The sequence below is a fragment of the Oryzias melastigma genome, linkage group LG19, assembly GCF_002922805.2.
Source record: "Oryzias melastigma strain HK-1 linkage group LG19, ASM292280v2, whole genome shotgun sequence".
In the NCBI taxonomy this organism is placed as follows: Eukaryota; Metazoa; Chordata; class Actinopteri; order Beloniformes; family Adrianichthyidae; genus Oryzias; species Oryzias melastigma.
In genome coordinates, this window is record NC_050530.1 from 16,737,396 (window position 1) to 16,754,275 (window position 16,880).

The 16,880-nt window shown below is 38.1% G+C and overlaps 2 protein-coding genes across 4 annotated transcripts in view; one reads left to right on the plus strand and one right to left on the minus strand.

Annotated features, from left to right (window-relative positions):
* rps6kb1b (ribosomal protein S6 kinase b, polypeptide 1b) overlaps positions 1–7,899 on the plus strand; it is a 10,943-nt gene extending 3,044 nt beyond the window's left edge. The window contains exons 4-15 of one of the 2 annotated variants that reach the window (XM_024276659.2): positions 905–973; positions 1,901–2,048; positions 3,597–3,654; positions 3,856–3,956; positions 4,059–4,149; positions 4,223–4,313; positions 4,405–4,512; positions 5,192–5,254; positions 5,407–5,484; positions 5,711–5,818; positions 6,591–6,703; positions 6,806–7,899. In XM_024276659.2, the coding sequence (XP_024132427.1) occupies positions 905–973; positions 1,901–2,048; positions 3,597–3,654; positions 3,856–3,956; positions 4,059–4,149; positions 4,223–4,313; positions 4,405–4,512; positions 5,192–5,254; positions 5,407–5,484; positions 5,711–5,818; positions 6,591–6,703; positions 6,806–7,040 (1,263 nt within the window). In that variant the 3' untranslated portion in view covers positions 7,041–7,899. The remainder of the gene's footprint in view (positions 1–904; positions 974–1,900; positions 2,049–3,596; positions 3,655–3,855; positions 3,957–4,058; positions 4,150–4,222; positions 4,314–4,404; positions 4,513–5,191; positions 5,255–5,406; positions 5,485–5,710; positions 5,819–6,590; positions 6,704–6,805) is intronic. The other variant, XM_024276660.2, reaches the window with a different exon arrangement.
* A 1,335-nt stretch (positions 7,900–9,234) lies between these two features.
* slc33a1 (solute carrier family 33 member 1) lies at positions 9,235–16,462 on the minus strand. Of its 2 annotated transcripts, none has more exons than XM_024276665.2 (9): positions 16,086–16,462; positions 14,915–15,368; positions 12,779–12,932; positions 12,501–12,696; positions 12,211–12,410; positions 11,957–12,141; positions 11,757–11,874; positions 10,026–10,241; positions 9,235–9,954 (listed from the first exon to the last, which is right to left on the minus strand). In XM_024276665.2, exons 2-9 carry the CDS (start codon positions 15,325–15,327, stop codon positions 9,787–9,789), a joined length of 1,650 nt encoding a protein of 549 aa, XP_024132433.1. In that variant the 5' UTR covers positions 15,328–15,368; positions 16,086–16,462; the 3' UTR covers positions 9,235–9,786. The 2 variants fall into 2 exon arrangements, with proteins under 2 accessions (XP_024132433.1, XP_024132432.1); XM_024276664.2 differs by having other exon boundaries at positions 15,953–16,462.
* Positions 16,463–16,880: the final 418 nt, after the last annotated feature.

Genomic DNA, 16,880 nt, shown 5'->3' on the forward strand with positions numbered 1-16,880 from the left:
AATCTGCATTCAGAGTAGAGCTGCCACAAACGATTATTTTAATAGTCGACTAATCACCAATTATTTTTTCCTATTAGTCGACTAAGCAGGTCATTCACAAAGTGGATGTAAAACACACATGTTAACAATCATTAGCTTTAAACTAACTAAAAATAAAGACATTTAAGATGATAGTTTATTAAACTTTTAATGAATCGTGCAGCTTCTGTCCTTCAGAAGTTTATGTTATTGAAACAAGATTAAATCAAATGTGAGAGATAAGGAATATTCTTTCCATCAAACTCGTTTTGACAGGTGCCCCGCCCCTCAAGATGACGTAACAATTTAATAACAATTTTATATATAAAGTGTACATAGGGTCAAAGGTCACCTGTCAAAATGAGTTTGATGGAAAGTATATTCCTTATCTCTCTAATGAAACAAGTTAGTATTTTTCACAAAAGATTTTTTTGGTGCTGAACACTCACAACTTTTTTCAACTTTACTACTCTCTGACTCGTTGACTATTTTAATGGTCGATTAGTCTACTAATCGTGGTAACCCTAATTCAGAGAGTAGAGAGGAAATTCAGATTTCACTAAAAGAGTTCAGGGACGTGTCACAGCTCTTATCATCGTCTGGTTTCCTTTGTTCTTCAACATTAAAGAAATGCAGTTTGTGTTTCAACCACACAAGAAGTCAACCTGCAGCATCAGAGCTCAGGCATTTCTTCATTTCTACATGTCTTCATTTTTTTGTTTTTCAAAATAAAATCTCAAATGTTTAAAGAGAAAAAGTGTTTTTAGTCATCAGCCAGCAGTGAGTTCTGCAGGATTCCTGATTAGTTTTTGTGTTCTCCTGTCATCAAACATCCTTTAACATCAGGTCCAAACTAATTCTAATTTCCTGTTTCTTTCTCCTGCAGGTTTTCCAAGTTCGTAAAGTTGTTGGAGCTGCAGCTGGCAAAATATTTGCAATGAAAGTTTTAAAAAAGGTATTTTTTTCCCACCTTTTTTATAGAAAAAGTTAATTCATATTTATTTATATGGCACCTTAACATGACCACAGTCAAAGAAGGCTCTGTATATTAGATGCTCAAAACATGAAAACAACAGCCAAAGGGTTTAAGCAATTAAAACTGAAATAGTACAACTCATATGAAAATACTGTTAAATGCAAAAACAAAGTATAAACATCAGCTTAGTCTCATTCTGTCAGTCTGGCTATAAAATGGGTTTAAGGTTTTTTTTTTTTTTACTGTCTCCATAGGTTTGACATGGATCCAAAGTCAGTTCATCTGTTGAAAGTGCTTGACTAGTTTCATCAGTTTCATTCATCCAGTTTTGATTTAATCCCTAAAAAACACTGTCAGACACATTTTATTTTTGCATTTATTTGTTTTTTGCACAAATAAACAGTTTCATGCTTCCATCTTAAAACTAGTGTATTCTGCTGAAGGTGATGGTGGGATACTGCACTGCTCTTTTGCAGACAGAGACGCTTCATCGTTAGTTCTGCTTGATTGGCCAAAGAGAACTTTTATCTTTGTTTTCATCAGAGTAGGTCTTTAAAAGCAAGAGTCTTAAAATTGGATTTTAAAATGAGCATGTGTAATGGAAGCGTGAATTGGGGAGATGTGTTTATGTTTGGTCTAGATAAAAGACGTCTAGTGAATATTTGACACATTCAGTAACTGGATGAATCTGAGTTATTTGTCTCAAACTTCAGCTCTAAATCCACTTTCAGCCCAAATAGGTTGCATCAGGTTTTACACAATGATCTGAAGGGCCCAGTTTGGCCAACAGGCTAGGCTCGTCCACGACTTTAGACACCCGAGAAATTTTTGGAGTTTTCTTTAAGAGAGACACATTCATCTGGATTACTGTGAAACTTGAGCTGTTTCCTGTTTGTTCCTCTGCAGGCGATGATTGTACGCAACGCGAAGGACACAGCCCATACCAAGGCAGAGAGGAACATCCTGGAGGAAGTGAAGCATCCCTTCATCGTCGACCTCATCTATGCCTTCCAGACTGGAGGGAAGCTGTACCTCATCTTGGAGTACCTGAGCGGTTAGTGCATCAATACCATCAAACACAAGCAAACATGTAGAATTTCTGGGGGAAATTTAAGTGAGAGGCGCCTCGGAATGTGGGAAAATGTATAAATGTAAGCAGACCTCTGCTTTACTATTTAAATAAACATGGAAAACAATAAATAGAATGCAGCAAACATTTCTTTCATCTGGGTGGATTCTCTCATTTTGAACTGAACTGTTTTCTTGTATTTTTAGGTTATTCAGTGCTGATTTTATTTTGCTTGAAATCCGTAACACAATTTTGACTCATTTTGTTCCTGAAATTACTTAAATAAATGAAAGATAAAAACTCAAATATTATTAAACATGTCACCATATTGAAATTAATATCTGGCATCCTCTTGTGTAGGATCAATTTTTAACACTTCAGAGTAATCAGAGTAAATCTACTCTCAGTTTTGCGACTTTTTCCATTTTTGAAAAGCACACATTCAATACAGCATTTGATTACAAAGTAGTTTGTGATGGAAGACTTGGGGCCTGTCAGGAGGAGGGACAGTGGGAATGTTGAGGTTGGAGCTACCAGGAAAGAAGACGAGGTTCATAGATGAAGTGATGGAGGAGATGAAGACGATGATTGGCTGTGGCACAATCTAAAGGAAGCAGCCGAAAGAGAAAGATGAAAATAAGACTGGAAAACGGTTACTGAATCGATCCCAACCATGGGCACAAAGCAGTAAAGTCCGTGGGTGACCTGCTAGATATTTACAATGAGGATGTGGTCAACTCATCAATTTCGCTTTATTTTTTTTCTGAATTTCGCTATAATTCTTTCAAAATTTTTTGCTGTAGTTTCTTATAATTTTAACTACAATTTTTTCTGAATTTTCCAAAAACATTTTTGAATTGTTGCTGTAATATTTCTGTATTTTCGCTAGAATTTTTTTCTGATTTTCAAAATAATTTTTTGTGAATTTCACTCTAATTTTTTCAGATTTTTGCTACAATTTGCAAACAAACGAGTGCTTTAAATTTCTTATAATTTTCACTATAATTTTTTTCTGAATTTTGCTATCATTTGAAAACATTTTCGCTATAATTTTTTTCTGCATTTTGCTATATATTTTTTGTTAATTTTTGATATAATTTTTTCTTTTTGCTATAATTTCTTCTTAATTAGTCATAAAAGTGAAGGTCGGAAAATGTTTATAAAAGCCAATTTTTTGTTGTATTTTGATCTTTTCCTGTGTGTGCCACAATATCACAAATTTAAATGAAAATGCCTTAAATTTAAGCTTTTCACAACAAATAGTAGATTTGATTAACAAATACTGACAGCACTTGTATCAATATGCCTCTTGGTTTGATTTACCAACATTATTACCTTGTTTTAGGAATAAGAGAAATTAAAAAATACAGTTTTCATTTTTAATGTAAGAACTTTTGATTTTATTATAGATACTTTGACCTTTTGTCAGTTTAAATCATGAAAATTGAAAAAAAAAGCCATTTCATATTTAGCTTAATTGTGTCAAACTGTAAATTGAAACTTGACCTCGGCTCCATGTGTTGATGCCTGCAGGAGGAGAGCTCTTCATGCAGCTGGAGAGAGAGGGCATCTTCATGGAGGACACCGCCTGGTGAGCAGTCTGTGCTGTCCTGCTGATTTACTGCATTTCAGTGGAGACTCTGCATGTAAATGTAGAAAGTGCTGTGGATGGAATGTTAACGATATGTTAACAAAAGCCATCCGACATGAGAAGCGGTTGCATTAGCAAACATTTTGCCCTTGACTCTAAATTGAAAATAAAATCTATTTTTAATGTTATTTCTTTGTCTAGTTTTTACTTGGCTGAGATTTCCATGGCTCTGGGTCACCTGCACCAAAAGGGCATCATCTACAGAGACCTAAAACCAGAGAACATCATGCTCAACAGCCAAGGTCAGATCGAGGTTCCCCAAACTGCAGCTTCCTGTTTAGAAACATCCTCCTAAAAATGGCAATTGTTGTTTTAACATTTGAACTTTTGTCTTTTCCCCGTAGGACACGTGAAATTAACAGACTTCGGTTTGTGTAAAGAGTCCATCCATGATGGGACAGTGACACACACCTTCTGCGGCACCATCGAGTACATGTAATGGACTTTTTTAACTCTCTTCACTTGTCTGATTGGACTCAGATTGAATGTGGATCTGTTCTGTTTCCAGGGCTCCTGAGATCCTGATGAGAAGTGGACACAACAGAGCGGTGGACTGGTGGAGTCTGGGCGCTCTGATGTACGACATGCTCACAGGAGCGGTCAGTTTTATACTCGCACTCTTCTTTGCTTTAAGCCGTAGACAGGACTCTGACATGTGGATTAAATCTTGTTTTGGTCTTCGTCTCACAGCCGCCGTTCACAGGAGAGAACCGAAAAAAGACCATTGATAAAATCCTGAAGTGTAAGCTCAACCTGCCACCCTACCTCACACAGGAAGCCCGAGACCTCCTCAAACGGGTATTTACAGATGATTCTTATTCCAAAGTAGATTTTTTTAAAATAATTTAATCTATTTTAGAGACAGCAAAACTATAAATATGTGCTTTAAAAAAATGTTATCATCCATCTGATAAAATCATCTAAAAACACCTTTTTTAGCGAGAAGCTTATCCGGTATTCTATTTTTAAATTTTTATATCACTAGTTAGTCTATGAAGACTCCTTCCACCATCTAAAACTGCCCCCAAGAGGTTAATGTTTCCCTGTGCAGCAGAATGCATAAATCAGATGAAATAACATTCAAATTGAAGCTTTTTAACTGAACATCTAACCTTTTTTATGTCATATTTGGTCAGGTTTTGACAACAGTTTGGACATAGATTTAGTTAGTTGCTTTTCAAGGAGGTTTTAAGATGTTTGATTTAGATATTATTATTCATAATTGATCCATTTATCTTTGCATCCTTCTACATATTTTTGTTGTATTTCTTACTGCTGGCATGTTGACATGTTGCTGCCACCTAGTGGTTGTAATAGTACACTACATGAGGGACATTGAAGTGAACAAATGCTGTAACTCAGGGAGGTAACCTGCTAGTTTGCACATTTATGAATTATTTTGATTATATTAATAATTAGAAGTGCGTGAAATCCTTTATTTGTTGTTTTTCCCTGACTTTCCCTTCTGTTTGTGCAGTTGCTAAAGAGAACTGCTTCATCACGGCTGGGGGCGGGGCCTGGAGATGCCACAGAAGTGCAGGTAGGAATGTGCTGCAGGATGAACATCTGTTTTAAGACACGCAAATTACCATTTTACCACATAGTTCTGGATCAGAGCAGAGCCAGAGTGACACAATCTCCAATGCACGAAGCGTCTTCTTTCAACGCTGTTCTGTCTTTGCTGCCCGACAGGCTCATCCTTTTTTCCGACACATCAACTGGGAGGATTTGCTTGCTCGGAAAGTGGAGCCTCCCTTCAAGCCGGTGCTGGTGAGTAGAATCTGATTTCTCAGACACGAGGTTCAAAATGACTTTATTCAGCAGAGCACAGAACATTTGAGACGGCTTCAGCGTGAATTAACACCGGGAAAGTTCCCGTTTGTCGAACCGAGTTCCTTCTCCTGTTTCAGGCGAAGTCCAGTTTGTGGTGACAGTTGACACATCTTCTCACGTTTCTGCACGCCTGCACCTGTGTTCCCACTCTCTCCCTTTGCAGCAATCAGCAGATGATGTGAGCCAGTTTGACTCAAAGTTCACCAGCCAAACACCAGTCGACAGCCCAGATGACTCCACCCTCAGTGAGAGTGCCAATCAAGCCTTCTTGGTAACTTCTTTTAACATCCTTTATATGCTTATCATTTTACCCTGTGATGCAAAACAAGAAACACCTGAACTCTACCTGGTAGTTTCTCTGCATACTTTTATCTCTTTACAAAAAAAATATTTCATTGTAAGTTATATAAAATCCATATTGTTCCTGTAGAGTTTTAACAATAAACCAACTTCCAAACACTTCATAACCTTAACGGCAATTTACTGCCATAAATTGCAGACTATAACAGCTACAGATTTTATATATTTCCTAGTTCTATATGGTATATTTATTTGTTGTATACATGTAATGTTCTGCAATAAACCTGAACTGTTTTACATCCCATTAATATGGAACTGCTTTGTTTGTTGCCCCCTAGTGGTTACTTTCTGAACTGACACATCTACAACTACACTCTGTGCCAAATAAACTCGGATGATATTGTGTCTCGAGGCTCTTTGGATCACTGAAATCATTTTCAGATACCTCTGATCATTAAATGAAACAATACTTAAAAAAAAAACTGGAATAAGTCATAAATAAAGGGTTGCCTCTTGGTTAAGGATGGATACTGTTTTGATTGTATCCATTGCTGGTGCTGAACTGGGTCTAGTGCCTACATGGTGCTTGAATCAGTGCTTCAAAAAAAAAGAAAAAAGAATATACCAATTTATTCCAAAAACATTTAAGTGTGGTGAAGTAGTGGGACATAAATAAATGTACTCTTGGTTACACAAAGTCTCTTTTTCATGAGATTCAGTTGTATTTGTTTGTTTCTTTACAGGGTTTCACATATGTCGCTCCATCAGTTTTAGATAACATGAAGGAGAAGTTTTCCTTTGAACCAAAGATCCGCTCGCCTCGGCGGATCATGGGCAGTCCAAAAACCCTTCTCAGGTCTGTTGGGGGATGTGAAGCAGATGCTTTAAGAAAAAGTATCACTGATGGGATCTTTGCTGAGCATGTGACTGACTGAACTGTCCCGCTCTGAATCCTCAGCCCCGGCTGGACCCGTAGCCCTCTTCTTCCCGGCGGAGGACGGAGCGTCCTGCAGTCTCCTCTGGAGCACGCCATGGAGCTGTCCACCCCGGAGCAGATGGACGTCACCAGCAGCTCCGAGGCCTCAGCCCCCCTCCCCATCCTCCAGCCTGGTGGGGTCAATCTCGCCCACATGAAGCAGCAAGCCTTCCCCGTCGCAGCCAAACGGCCAGACCATCTACGTATGAACCTATGACCCGTGACTTTTTTGTTTCTTCCTCCTCCTGTGAGCTATATTTTTAAAAGACGCAAAAAGTTTTGGACATAAGGGACAGTCAAATCTCTCACATCCACACTACACTTACCGTCACATCCTGGATGTAAGCCACTGTGGCAAGTTTCCGCTGAGCGCTACAGGCGCCGCCGCAGTCTCAGCACTTTTGTTTTTGAGGATTTTATCGCGTGCAAGATCCGGGAATCAAATGCCTTTATGAGCACGAGGTACGTGCTGCTTGGAGGCATGAAAAGATGCCTCAAGTGCAGTTAATACGAGGCTTTATTGAAAAGATGTTGAACCAAACGCCCCCTGGTGCTGATTGAAATGATGCGGGGTTAAAATATCTATTTAAAGGAAAAAAAAGGTAAAGAAATTACAGAGGCTCTGCTTTAAGTGCAGCTTCATGTTTTAAAAAGTCTTATAAGTAGATGCATAAGCTGCTATGCATCAGGGGTCAAAAGTGTTTTTTTAGCAGACGTTCACGGCCGCACGCCATCACCGGGTGAGTGTACCGTTCCCCTTCTGTTAGTCAGCAGCATGACCCACTTCACAACCATCATCCACACACAGATCTCAGCGCTGCTTCCTGTGAGCCACGCCTTCGTCCAGCTGCCTAGGCGGCGCCGAGGATTCAGACCCTCGCCGACCCCCCGGCAGTGGATTCAAGTCTGAGACGGTAGCACCAGTTGACCTGGTCTCCATCTGCAGCTTCTGAAGATGCTTCAAAAGACTTGGGGCAACATTTACGGCCTTATGGAGCAGTTAACCTGAGGAGGGAATGTTTTTGAACTCCTTAAAACAAAGAAAGTTATAAATAAAACGCAGATGGAAAATCAAAGCATCTCGTCTGTTTTTTAAAGGCACAGAAAAACTGAGCGAATATTTTTATATTTTTAATCAAAAATCAGTTTCAGATATCATTTTTAATTGATAAGGAAGAATAATTGTAAACAAAATGTGCAAATTCAAACAAATACACTTAATGTTATAAAAATTAAAATGCGTGACAAGTTTAACCCTGGAGAACCCCCCAAAAATGCTCTTCTACACTGTAAAAAGTGAAAAATTAGATCAATTAACACAATCTCTGTAATTTTTTTAATTTCAAAATATTAGTTTTTAACAAATTACATTTTTAAGTCGAGTAAACCATCGACTCCAAATTTTAAATTTGAGGAAAAGTAATCATTTTAAACCTTGAAACTCTTGTAAACTGATCCAATATTTCACTATTTTCAGTGTAAGTTTTTAAATTTTGACTTTTTTAATATTTTGGGTAGCAGTAAATAACTAGCTGAAAAAAAAGGTATATTTAAAAAAACTGGCCAAATGGTTCTCCAGGGTCAAAACATTTGACTTCCTGTTGACCATCAGAGCAGTTTACCGCCACCTGTAGGTCACTTTAGTGCACTGCAGAAAAACCTCAACCCAACATCCAGAAAGTGCAAAATCATACTAATAAACTTGAAAACACCCGGGACTACAGTGCCATGATTATACAAAATAAAGCTTGTACAAACAAAACAAAACAGGAAAGGTCCATAAGGGAAGCTGAATTTCAGTCTAAAAGAAAAAAAGCAGAGATAAAAACTTAAATTGTTTTAAAACGGAAAGAATTAACACAAAACTTGAACTATTTTGACCTTTTTTTATCTTTTTGGTAATCCTGAATGTGTCACTTTTACTGCAGTTCAGTAAACTAATATTTTAAAATCTTTTGATGTTTTAATTTATTCCCAGCAATTTAAAAAAAAATCCTATTTTTGCTTTTGATGCACATTCGCATCAATAGGCATCACGGGGTTAATAAATCTTTCTTTAAATTTAATCAGTTTACCTAAATAAAAGAAGATGAAGCATCAGGTAAAAATAAGAAGAAAAAAAAAATCGTATTCAACTTTGTGCTGTACACCTCAGGAGCCAATGACTAATCAGATCAAGCTGCTCATGACCATGGCGTGTGCTGAACGTCACATGACATTGGAATGACCAAAGTCATCTTTGAGATAAACTGCTGCTGTAGACTCGGGTTTTCTCAGCTGCAGGAGGAACTCGGGATGCTTACATTTGCTCAGAATTTATGTTCTACTCAAAAAAACTGGAGGAATGTCCAACATGTAAAACTTTTCTTACTTGAAATAAAACATCCAAAAAGGAAATAAGATAATTTACAGTACATTAAAAGATTTTAAATAAGAATTCATGAACAGAACTCTGACATTTTCCTTATTTTCAATCAGTGACTCTGAAAGTGAAAAAGGCACAATTACCTGAAAAGAAAAAAGTCAGTTGTTGGATATCCTGTAAAACAGCAGAAATCCTTCTTTTATATGAGTTAAGTGGTGCCAGGATGCAGAAACAAGTGCTGAGATTACTAAAACAACTTCATAATGTATACATATATAATTATATGAATTTCATTTAGAAAGAATCAGATGTTGAGAATTCACATCTGTGGAGCTTCATTTTACTGTTAATGCAAATACATTTTTCTAAAATTGAGTGATTTGGTTGGACTGTTTCAGACTAAAGCAAAAAAAAAAAAAAAAAGTGATTTTTATAAGAAATGTCTCACTTTGTCACAGACAAGTGAAACATCTCAGAACTAAATTTTGGTGAGCGCAGCAGCAGCAGGACCAGCGGAGCTCCATCAGACACTTGCTGAGGGGGCTTCAGCGGGGCGAGCGGTCGGCCCGCTCTGAGCAGATGATGCGGTGGCGTGCGGTCACTGATTCACCCGGCACCTCCACGCCGCAGGGCTTCGCTCCTGCAGCTGCTTCATCTTCTTCCCTAACCAGAGCCACCAGGCTAGGCCGATCACCACGCACACCAGGGACTCCACGTAGTAGCCGTCAAGCGTCGTCACACAGGCGCCCCCTTCCTTCACGCACAGCTGGAAAAGAAACAAGCAAGGTGAATCTCCATCATCAGAGGATGCGGCGCTGCTTTGCTCCGCCCACTCACCTCAGCTTCCGCTGCAGAGCCGCAGCTCTGTGCAGCGGCTCCCCGGCACTCTTTGGAGGTCAGCGGATCCACCAGCCACAGCGCCAGGGTGGAGGGCCAGTTTCCTCCCAGGTTGGTGACTGTGTTCAGAAGAGTCATGTAGGTCCCGCCTATGAGGGGGTCGCTCACTTTGGCGTGAAAAGCCATGCAGGCCACATACATGCTGTATAACGCCACCTGGAGGTGAAACAGTGAGAAGCAGACACTAAGAGGAGGCTAAGTCAACTACAATTTGCTCAAAAGTTAAAACATTAAAAGCCCACTTCAATATTTTAGCATATTCTTGTAGCATTTTTCTTAATTTAAAGAAAATTACAAAAAAAAAGAAAATGATTTCTTTATTCAGATTGTAATGAATCAGGAGCAGATGTACATGGATCTAGTGCAGGGGTCTGCAACCTGATCCTCTGGAGCCACATGCGCCTCTTTAATAATAGTAATTTTCAAAAGTAAGAGTCGCTAACTTAGCATTGATTTATTTTATAATAGTTAAGTCTATAAGTTTGTGGCTGAGGTGAATCTGGAAGATAAACTGTAATGGTTTTTATACTCCTGCTGACATAATCGATTCACGCGACTGAGGCCGCTAGTTTCAATGTTAAGTCAAAGGTACAGATGGAAATTGAGGCGATCTAAAGTCCTGCAGTGCGATTTGAGCCGACGGGCGAGGTACGGCGGTCTGGCAGCAGCCTTATTTGACCAGCGAGCAGCAAATTTGCTGTGCTGCGACAGAGAGGCGGGCCACATGAATCTGTCGCATAAATCGCATTCGGTGTGAATGAACCTTTAGGCCTTGTGTGCTCTGAGCTTCCTCCAGAATACAGATTACAAATACTGGGCTAAACTTTGGTCAAAAATTTGATCTTTTCTGATTTCTTATTTTGTTTTATGACTTTAAAAGTCCATTTTATCTTATCTTAGCTATTCAGAGGGGAGTGGCTAAAATATATAGATTTGTGTATTCTTCATTTACTTTTCTACTGAATCATTAACCAATCATGTTTCATATTTAGTAGTGAAAAGGAGTCACCAAAGTAAACCTAAAGTACAAGAGAAAATGTAATTTTTGTCTCCTGTTACTTAGGAATACATTTGCTTCACTTAAATGTTTGGGACAGGAAGTCTTTTATTTTGAAAGAAAGTCATATGAGCTTATGTCAACAGTAAAAAATGACTTTACATTTTCTGAAAATTCCAGTTTATCTTAATATTTAAGTATTTATTTCCACCCAAAAAATAAATTAATTCATATGTATTATAAAAAAAAAAACGACAGTGTAATTAATGATCCAAAGTAGTATCAAATTTTCCTAAAAGGGTTAAAAAAAGTGTTTTACGACTCGTGTTAAGTTTTGGTACCAAACAGGCCCAAATGGCTCTTTGACTGGCAAAGGTTGCAGACTCAGGATCTAGTGGATACATCAGAATAGAGCGGAGCAGCAAGCTTGTCCAGAGTATTTTTCTTACATCACAAATATTTGCTTTTCCCAAACACAATTTTTTCGTCTGCTCCAGATTCACAACAATTTGAATAAAGAAATATTCAGAAATGCAATTTTTAGCCTTTTTTTTTATCTACTCAAAAAATGTGACAAGAACACATAAAAAACACCAGAAATGTTAATGAGAGTAGATCTTAAAGCATTTTTTAATTAAAGGATGGTATTTTTGTAAATGGTAAAAAGGTCAAACCTGATGTACTGCGTAGCTGAGGAGCACCACGGCATAGTAATAAACCGGGAATCCTCCGTCCTGTTTCACACTCGGGGTCCACCACACCAGCAGAGCATACTCCAGTCCTATGAGTAACCTGCAAACCAGAACAAACCAATGTCAGCTTTTTCTGCCCCCCCACCCCTCCAGAGGATTTCTGTCCTTGCAGAAGTCCTGACCTAAAAGGATACGCTTTGTAGAAAATGTCCAAAGGACGGGGCCCCGCTGTGTATTTGCTGATGACCAGGGGTAAGAGGATCTGTAAAGGCACCATGGGCACAGCCAACAGGGCCAGCTGCTCCTTGGGGACTCCTTCCTCCACCAGCTTTAGACCCGTGACTGCATCGGCTGCAGAGAACCCCATCTAAGCACAAAACAAAAAACGTTTTTCTTTCATATCATATGTGCACTGAATCTAAACATGTATCGATACCTTAGCTGTGAGCAGCAGCATGCAAAAGGTGAAGACTGTGGGCATCTTCACAATAGTGAACAGTAACTTGTACGTCTCCATGACGCCCTGCGTCTCTTCTGGGACTCTCCTCTTCCCTTTGCCGTGTCCGTTTTCCCTCTTGAAGATTGCTACCAAAGTGGTGGAAACCATGAACACCACTCCCCAAAAAAATAAAAAATCTGCAGCAGAGGAACAAGAGCGAGAGGTGAACATGAATCAAGAGCAAACAAACTGGGAAAATCAAGCGAGATGAAGTTTCTCGTTTATACCTGACAAGGTGACGATGCCCGTCTCTTTGGGTTCTATTCTGAGGTATTTGTTGCAAAAGTCTGCAGACTCCAAAGCCAGAAAGAGGACATTCCCAAGAAAGTACCCGGCTGTTTGGCCGACGGAGTTGCACGTCGATGCGTACCCCACGTTTTCTCTGGATAACATGGTGAGAGCCCAACCATCCACGGCTATATCCTTAGACACAAAGGAGGAACGCCGGGATGTCAGAGCTGGACTTTACACTGAACAGACGTCTGCATATGTTTGTTTGTCACACCTGTGTGGCTGCTAAGAAGGCAAGCATGAAGAAGACTGCAGTGAGGGCGACCACATTTGGTCCTTTCTCACTCTGGAGCAGAGAATTGACCGTAAATGAAAGGTAGAGCATGAAGAAGCCCAGCAGGTACTGTGTAGGCACCAGCCACGACTTCCTGTGGAAAAAAAGAGACAGATAGCAAAATAATATTTTTGTAAATTAAATTTTTTTTAACTCAAAGTCAGAGATACAGACTGTGTCTCCAGGTTTGTGGACCATATGCTGTCCGAAATGACAATTTCAAAATCCAGTGCCTTGGAAGTTTCCCAGAGGTCTCCACAAAAAATATCAATGTCACCAGACTGGCAAATATAGACCACAATGCATTGTGTTTGAACTATTTATCATTTGACAAAAGGCACACTGAAAAAAAAACAAAAAACTTTTTGTTTCAATAATATATACGTAAATATTCCTCATAATATCTACATAATAATTCCAAGATTATGCAAATACAGAGATTTTTCAAGTAAAGATCTATTTTTCAAATTGTTTTAATCATTTTGGGAACATTCATCAATTTTATGCAAATTTTATTAGAGAAATGTATGTTTCTTTTGTTGTTTTTTTGGATCATAATCTTACTTGTGGATGCAAGTACATTTTACTAGATTACTGTTGGTAGTTTTTGTGTTCATAAATGCAGTACAATTTAATTATTAATTGTTAGTGCAAATTCTTACAAGGATTTTTTTTAAGTAAATCTAATTAGTTATTTTTTTCAGTTCATTTTTCATAAATCCTCCATGTTTTCATCATCAAATCACAGAGAATTCATTAATATTATTCCTAAAATGCTCATATTCATTCAGTTTTTACTTTGGCATATGGGTGATGTGCCGTTTTGAACTTAAAATAAATAAATAAATAAAAAATAGTGAACAAGTTTATAAAATGCATTAAAATCTAGTGCACCGGATAGTTCTACACAGTTTTCAGGGGTTAGTGCAGCGATGGGAAACATTTTTTAATTCTTGGGCCACAAAGAGCTCAAAATTTTGACAGAAGGGTCAGACCAGGAGCAAATCTTTGCCATGTTTTAGTGATTCCACCTCTTAAGAGAAAGAAATAACATGGAATGTGGATGAAAATATACTTTCATTTTAAAAGGTATATATTTTAAAACTGAACAAAGCTGTGTTTTTTTCTAATTTTACAGCCAATTGCACAGATGGGTTGATGTTCTTCAGAAAAAAAAGGAATTTAGAGAAATGCTGCATTTATGTGGTGTTGGAATGATCAGAAAAATGACTATCCGACTCAGAAAATACACATGAAGGTCAGAAAAACAACAAATCTTCCAACAACACATGAATGCAGAGTAACTTTCTACCCCTAGACAAAAGTCAGTTTATTTGTAGCGCATCAGTTATGGGGAGACAACAGAAAATACAACATTAAAAAGGGTTATTGATATAATTTATTCCAGTTTGATGGGACAGATTAATTACCTTGATGGGCCGGGTCTATAGTTTTAGTCAATTGAATCTGCTGTCAGAGTGGTTTATTTTTAAAATAAGTTTAAAGCTCATTTTATTGTATTCTGCTGCACAACAGTGTCTACCTGCTGTTAAGAGGCAAGGTTCTTAAAATATATATATAAGAATATTAACTCTACATCAATGTTGTCACAATTATTTTCAATAGTAATAGAAGGAAAAGGATGAAGGGGCAACCAAGTCATCACTTCTTAATTCAAGCTAATCTGCTGCAGCAGGAGGATCTTATTTCACACAGGATTAATTTTATTTTTAAAGGAACGCATGTGCTGCAGTAAAAAGTGAACGTTAATTTTGCTATACTGTAAATAGAAAATAGAACACTGTCATAATTTAATCATTTTAAATATTTAAAAGCTACATTATATAAATTAATTGCTTACTGGCCACAAAAATGCAAATAAAGTTTTTTCCCCCTAAAAGGTAAAGCAAGACTTAGCGGTTCTTGGTAGGTTTTGGTCAGTAAGAAACAATTCCAAATTACTCTATTAGTGTTGCAGACACCTGGGTTAAGGAATAGTAAGTGAATTCAGACATAGTACACAGATATAATCAAGCCACCGAGCAGTCAAGTTGCTTGCTTGGATGCATTTCTTACCTTCTACCAAACCTGCTGAAGTACAGAGCATCCACAAGCGGTGCCCAGAAAAGCTTCAGGCTAAAAGGCCAGAAGACAAAACTGAAGAAGGCTTGGTCTTTGTAGCTGACATTTTTACTCTGTAGGATCAGAGGGATGCTGCCAGCCAGTCCGAGGGGAATCCCCTGCAGCACATAGAGGAACAGAAGGAGCAGCACATTCCCCAGCTCGCCACGGATCCCGGTTGGGGGCCTGTGACGCCTCCTGTCCTCAGAATCCGCAACCCTGATAAGACCCTCCGCCTCCTCCTCCACCTCTGGCTCAGAGGTGCTCATCTCTCCTCTCATGTCCGTCATGTTTTCTTGTGGCGAGTGACCGTCTGCCAGCTTCCTCTGCCGTCCGTTCTTCCGCCTGTTTAAATCCGAGGACTCCATGGTGGAGTGTGGGCATCAAACCGGCTGTGCCCCCAGCAAATCTGCAGAGAAGCAGCACACACTCAGATGCAGATGTCATGTTGTGGGTCAGGTGTGACTAATGAATCCCTGAATTGATTCAGGTTCACAGTTTCAAGATTAAAATAATAGTAATAGTCAATAAAATCAATTTTCTTTTAAAAATTAACTTTTGTCATAAAACCGTTTGCTTGATAACTACATTAAAATCTTCCATGAAGAATCTGATTTTCACAATAAGATCACTGCTGCACCTACACACTTGAGCAATCTTAATTCGACTTCCGGTTTCAACCAAATTAATTAAATAAATAAAAGATCACAGTTACAGTTCAAAGAGTGCAATGTCATCAACAACGGTTTGTCAGCAGGGACAATGAAGCAAATAAACTTAATCTACTTCTGACAAATTAGCAAAAGAAAAAGAAAGAGGGGAAAAAAGCCAACCGGAAGTTCGGAGATTTTAATAAAATATTGAAAAAGAGTCATTATACATACTTGCTCCCAAAACACAAAGTCAATTAAACACATTTTTAAATGATTAAGATTTTTATTAAATAACGTTTGGAAAAATATATATTTAGAAGCAGATAGGTTCATGCATTACCTGGCGATGACGGCATGCCAAATCAAAAAAGCGGGACGGAAACGAATGAATCACAAACTAAATCAACCTCAGATCTAATTGATTCGCTTGTTCATAACCTGCAAAAAATGTAGGAAAACAGTAAATCGACTACCGTTGAGATTTAAGTTAGGGCATCGATGAGCATCAACACAAGAGGGTCAGGAATCGTGCTGTGTGCAGCACGTAAATATGTCCGGAAGCTTCAGCTGACGTGTCAAAAGGGAAACTGCAAGGTTCCGCTTGAGTGGAGAAACGAAATGACAGGGGGAAAAGTAAAAAGCAAAAGAAAATATGTTTTGAGAAATTTAAAAAAACATTCGGCGAAAACAAATAAACTGAGAACAAAAACGACTCTTTGTTAATTAAAAAAAATCTCAGACTCAACCCTCAGTGGAGCTGCCAAAAATGACTCAAATTGGATCTTCAGTGTAACCCTCTGAATCTGATTCTTTCTCATCTGTCACACAGGAAACTTGACTTTCCCTTAAAAAAAACAAAAAAACAAAACAAAACAAAAAACAACAGTAACTATAGAATGGCAGAAAGAATTATACTTAGATTTACTACTTTTTTCCAATTTCAAGTAAAATTGACAATTAATAAGATGCAAGTGTTTTTGACTTTTTTTTTATCGTTCTTTGTCAAAATTAAATTTTTTTTCTTATCATTTTGCTTTTTGTATTTTTGTGTTGATGTCACCACATAAGTTCAATACTTGACATAACTTACTTTGAAATGGCTAAACATTTGATAGAACTTCTAAAAAAATAAAGCAAACCCTTGTTCAAAGTTTTTTTTAATAGCATGCTAACTTTTAGGATCATTTGGAACCCTTAAAATTTTGGAGTAGAAATTGACCTTGATCAAAGGACTCTGGCTAAGGTCACGATGAGCCAAGATTTAGCTA

Excerpts from the sequence above, each read along its gene's own strand:
- slc33a1 (XM_024276665.2), bottom strand. The coding sequence starts at position 15,327 with ATGGAGTCCTCGGATTTAAACAGGCGGAAGAACGGACGGCAGAGGAAG. Across the intron at positions 12,697-12,778 it reads CCTTCTTAGCAGCCACACAG|GATATAGCCGTGGATGGTTG; the intron begins GTGTGACAAACA and ends TTTGTGTCTAAG. Across the intron at positions 12,411-12,500 it reads GGGCATCGTCACCTTGTCAG|ATTTTTTATTTTTTTGGGGA; the intron begins GTATAAACGAGA and ends CCTCTGCTGCAG.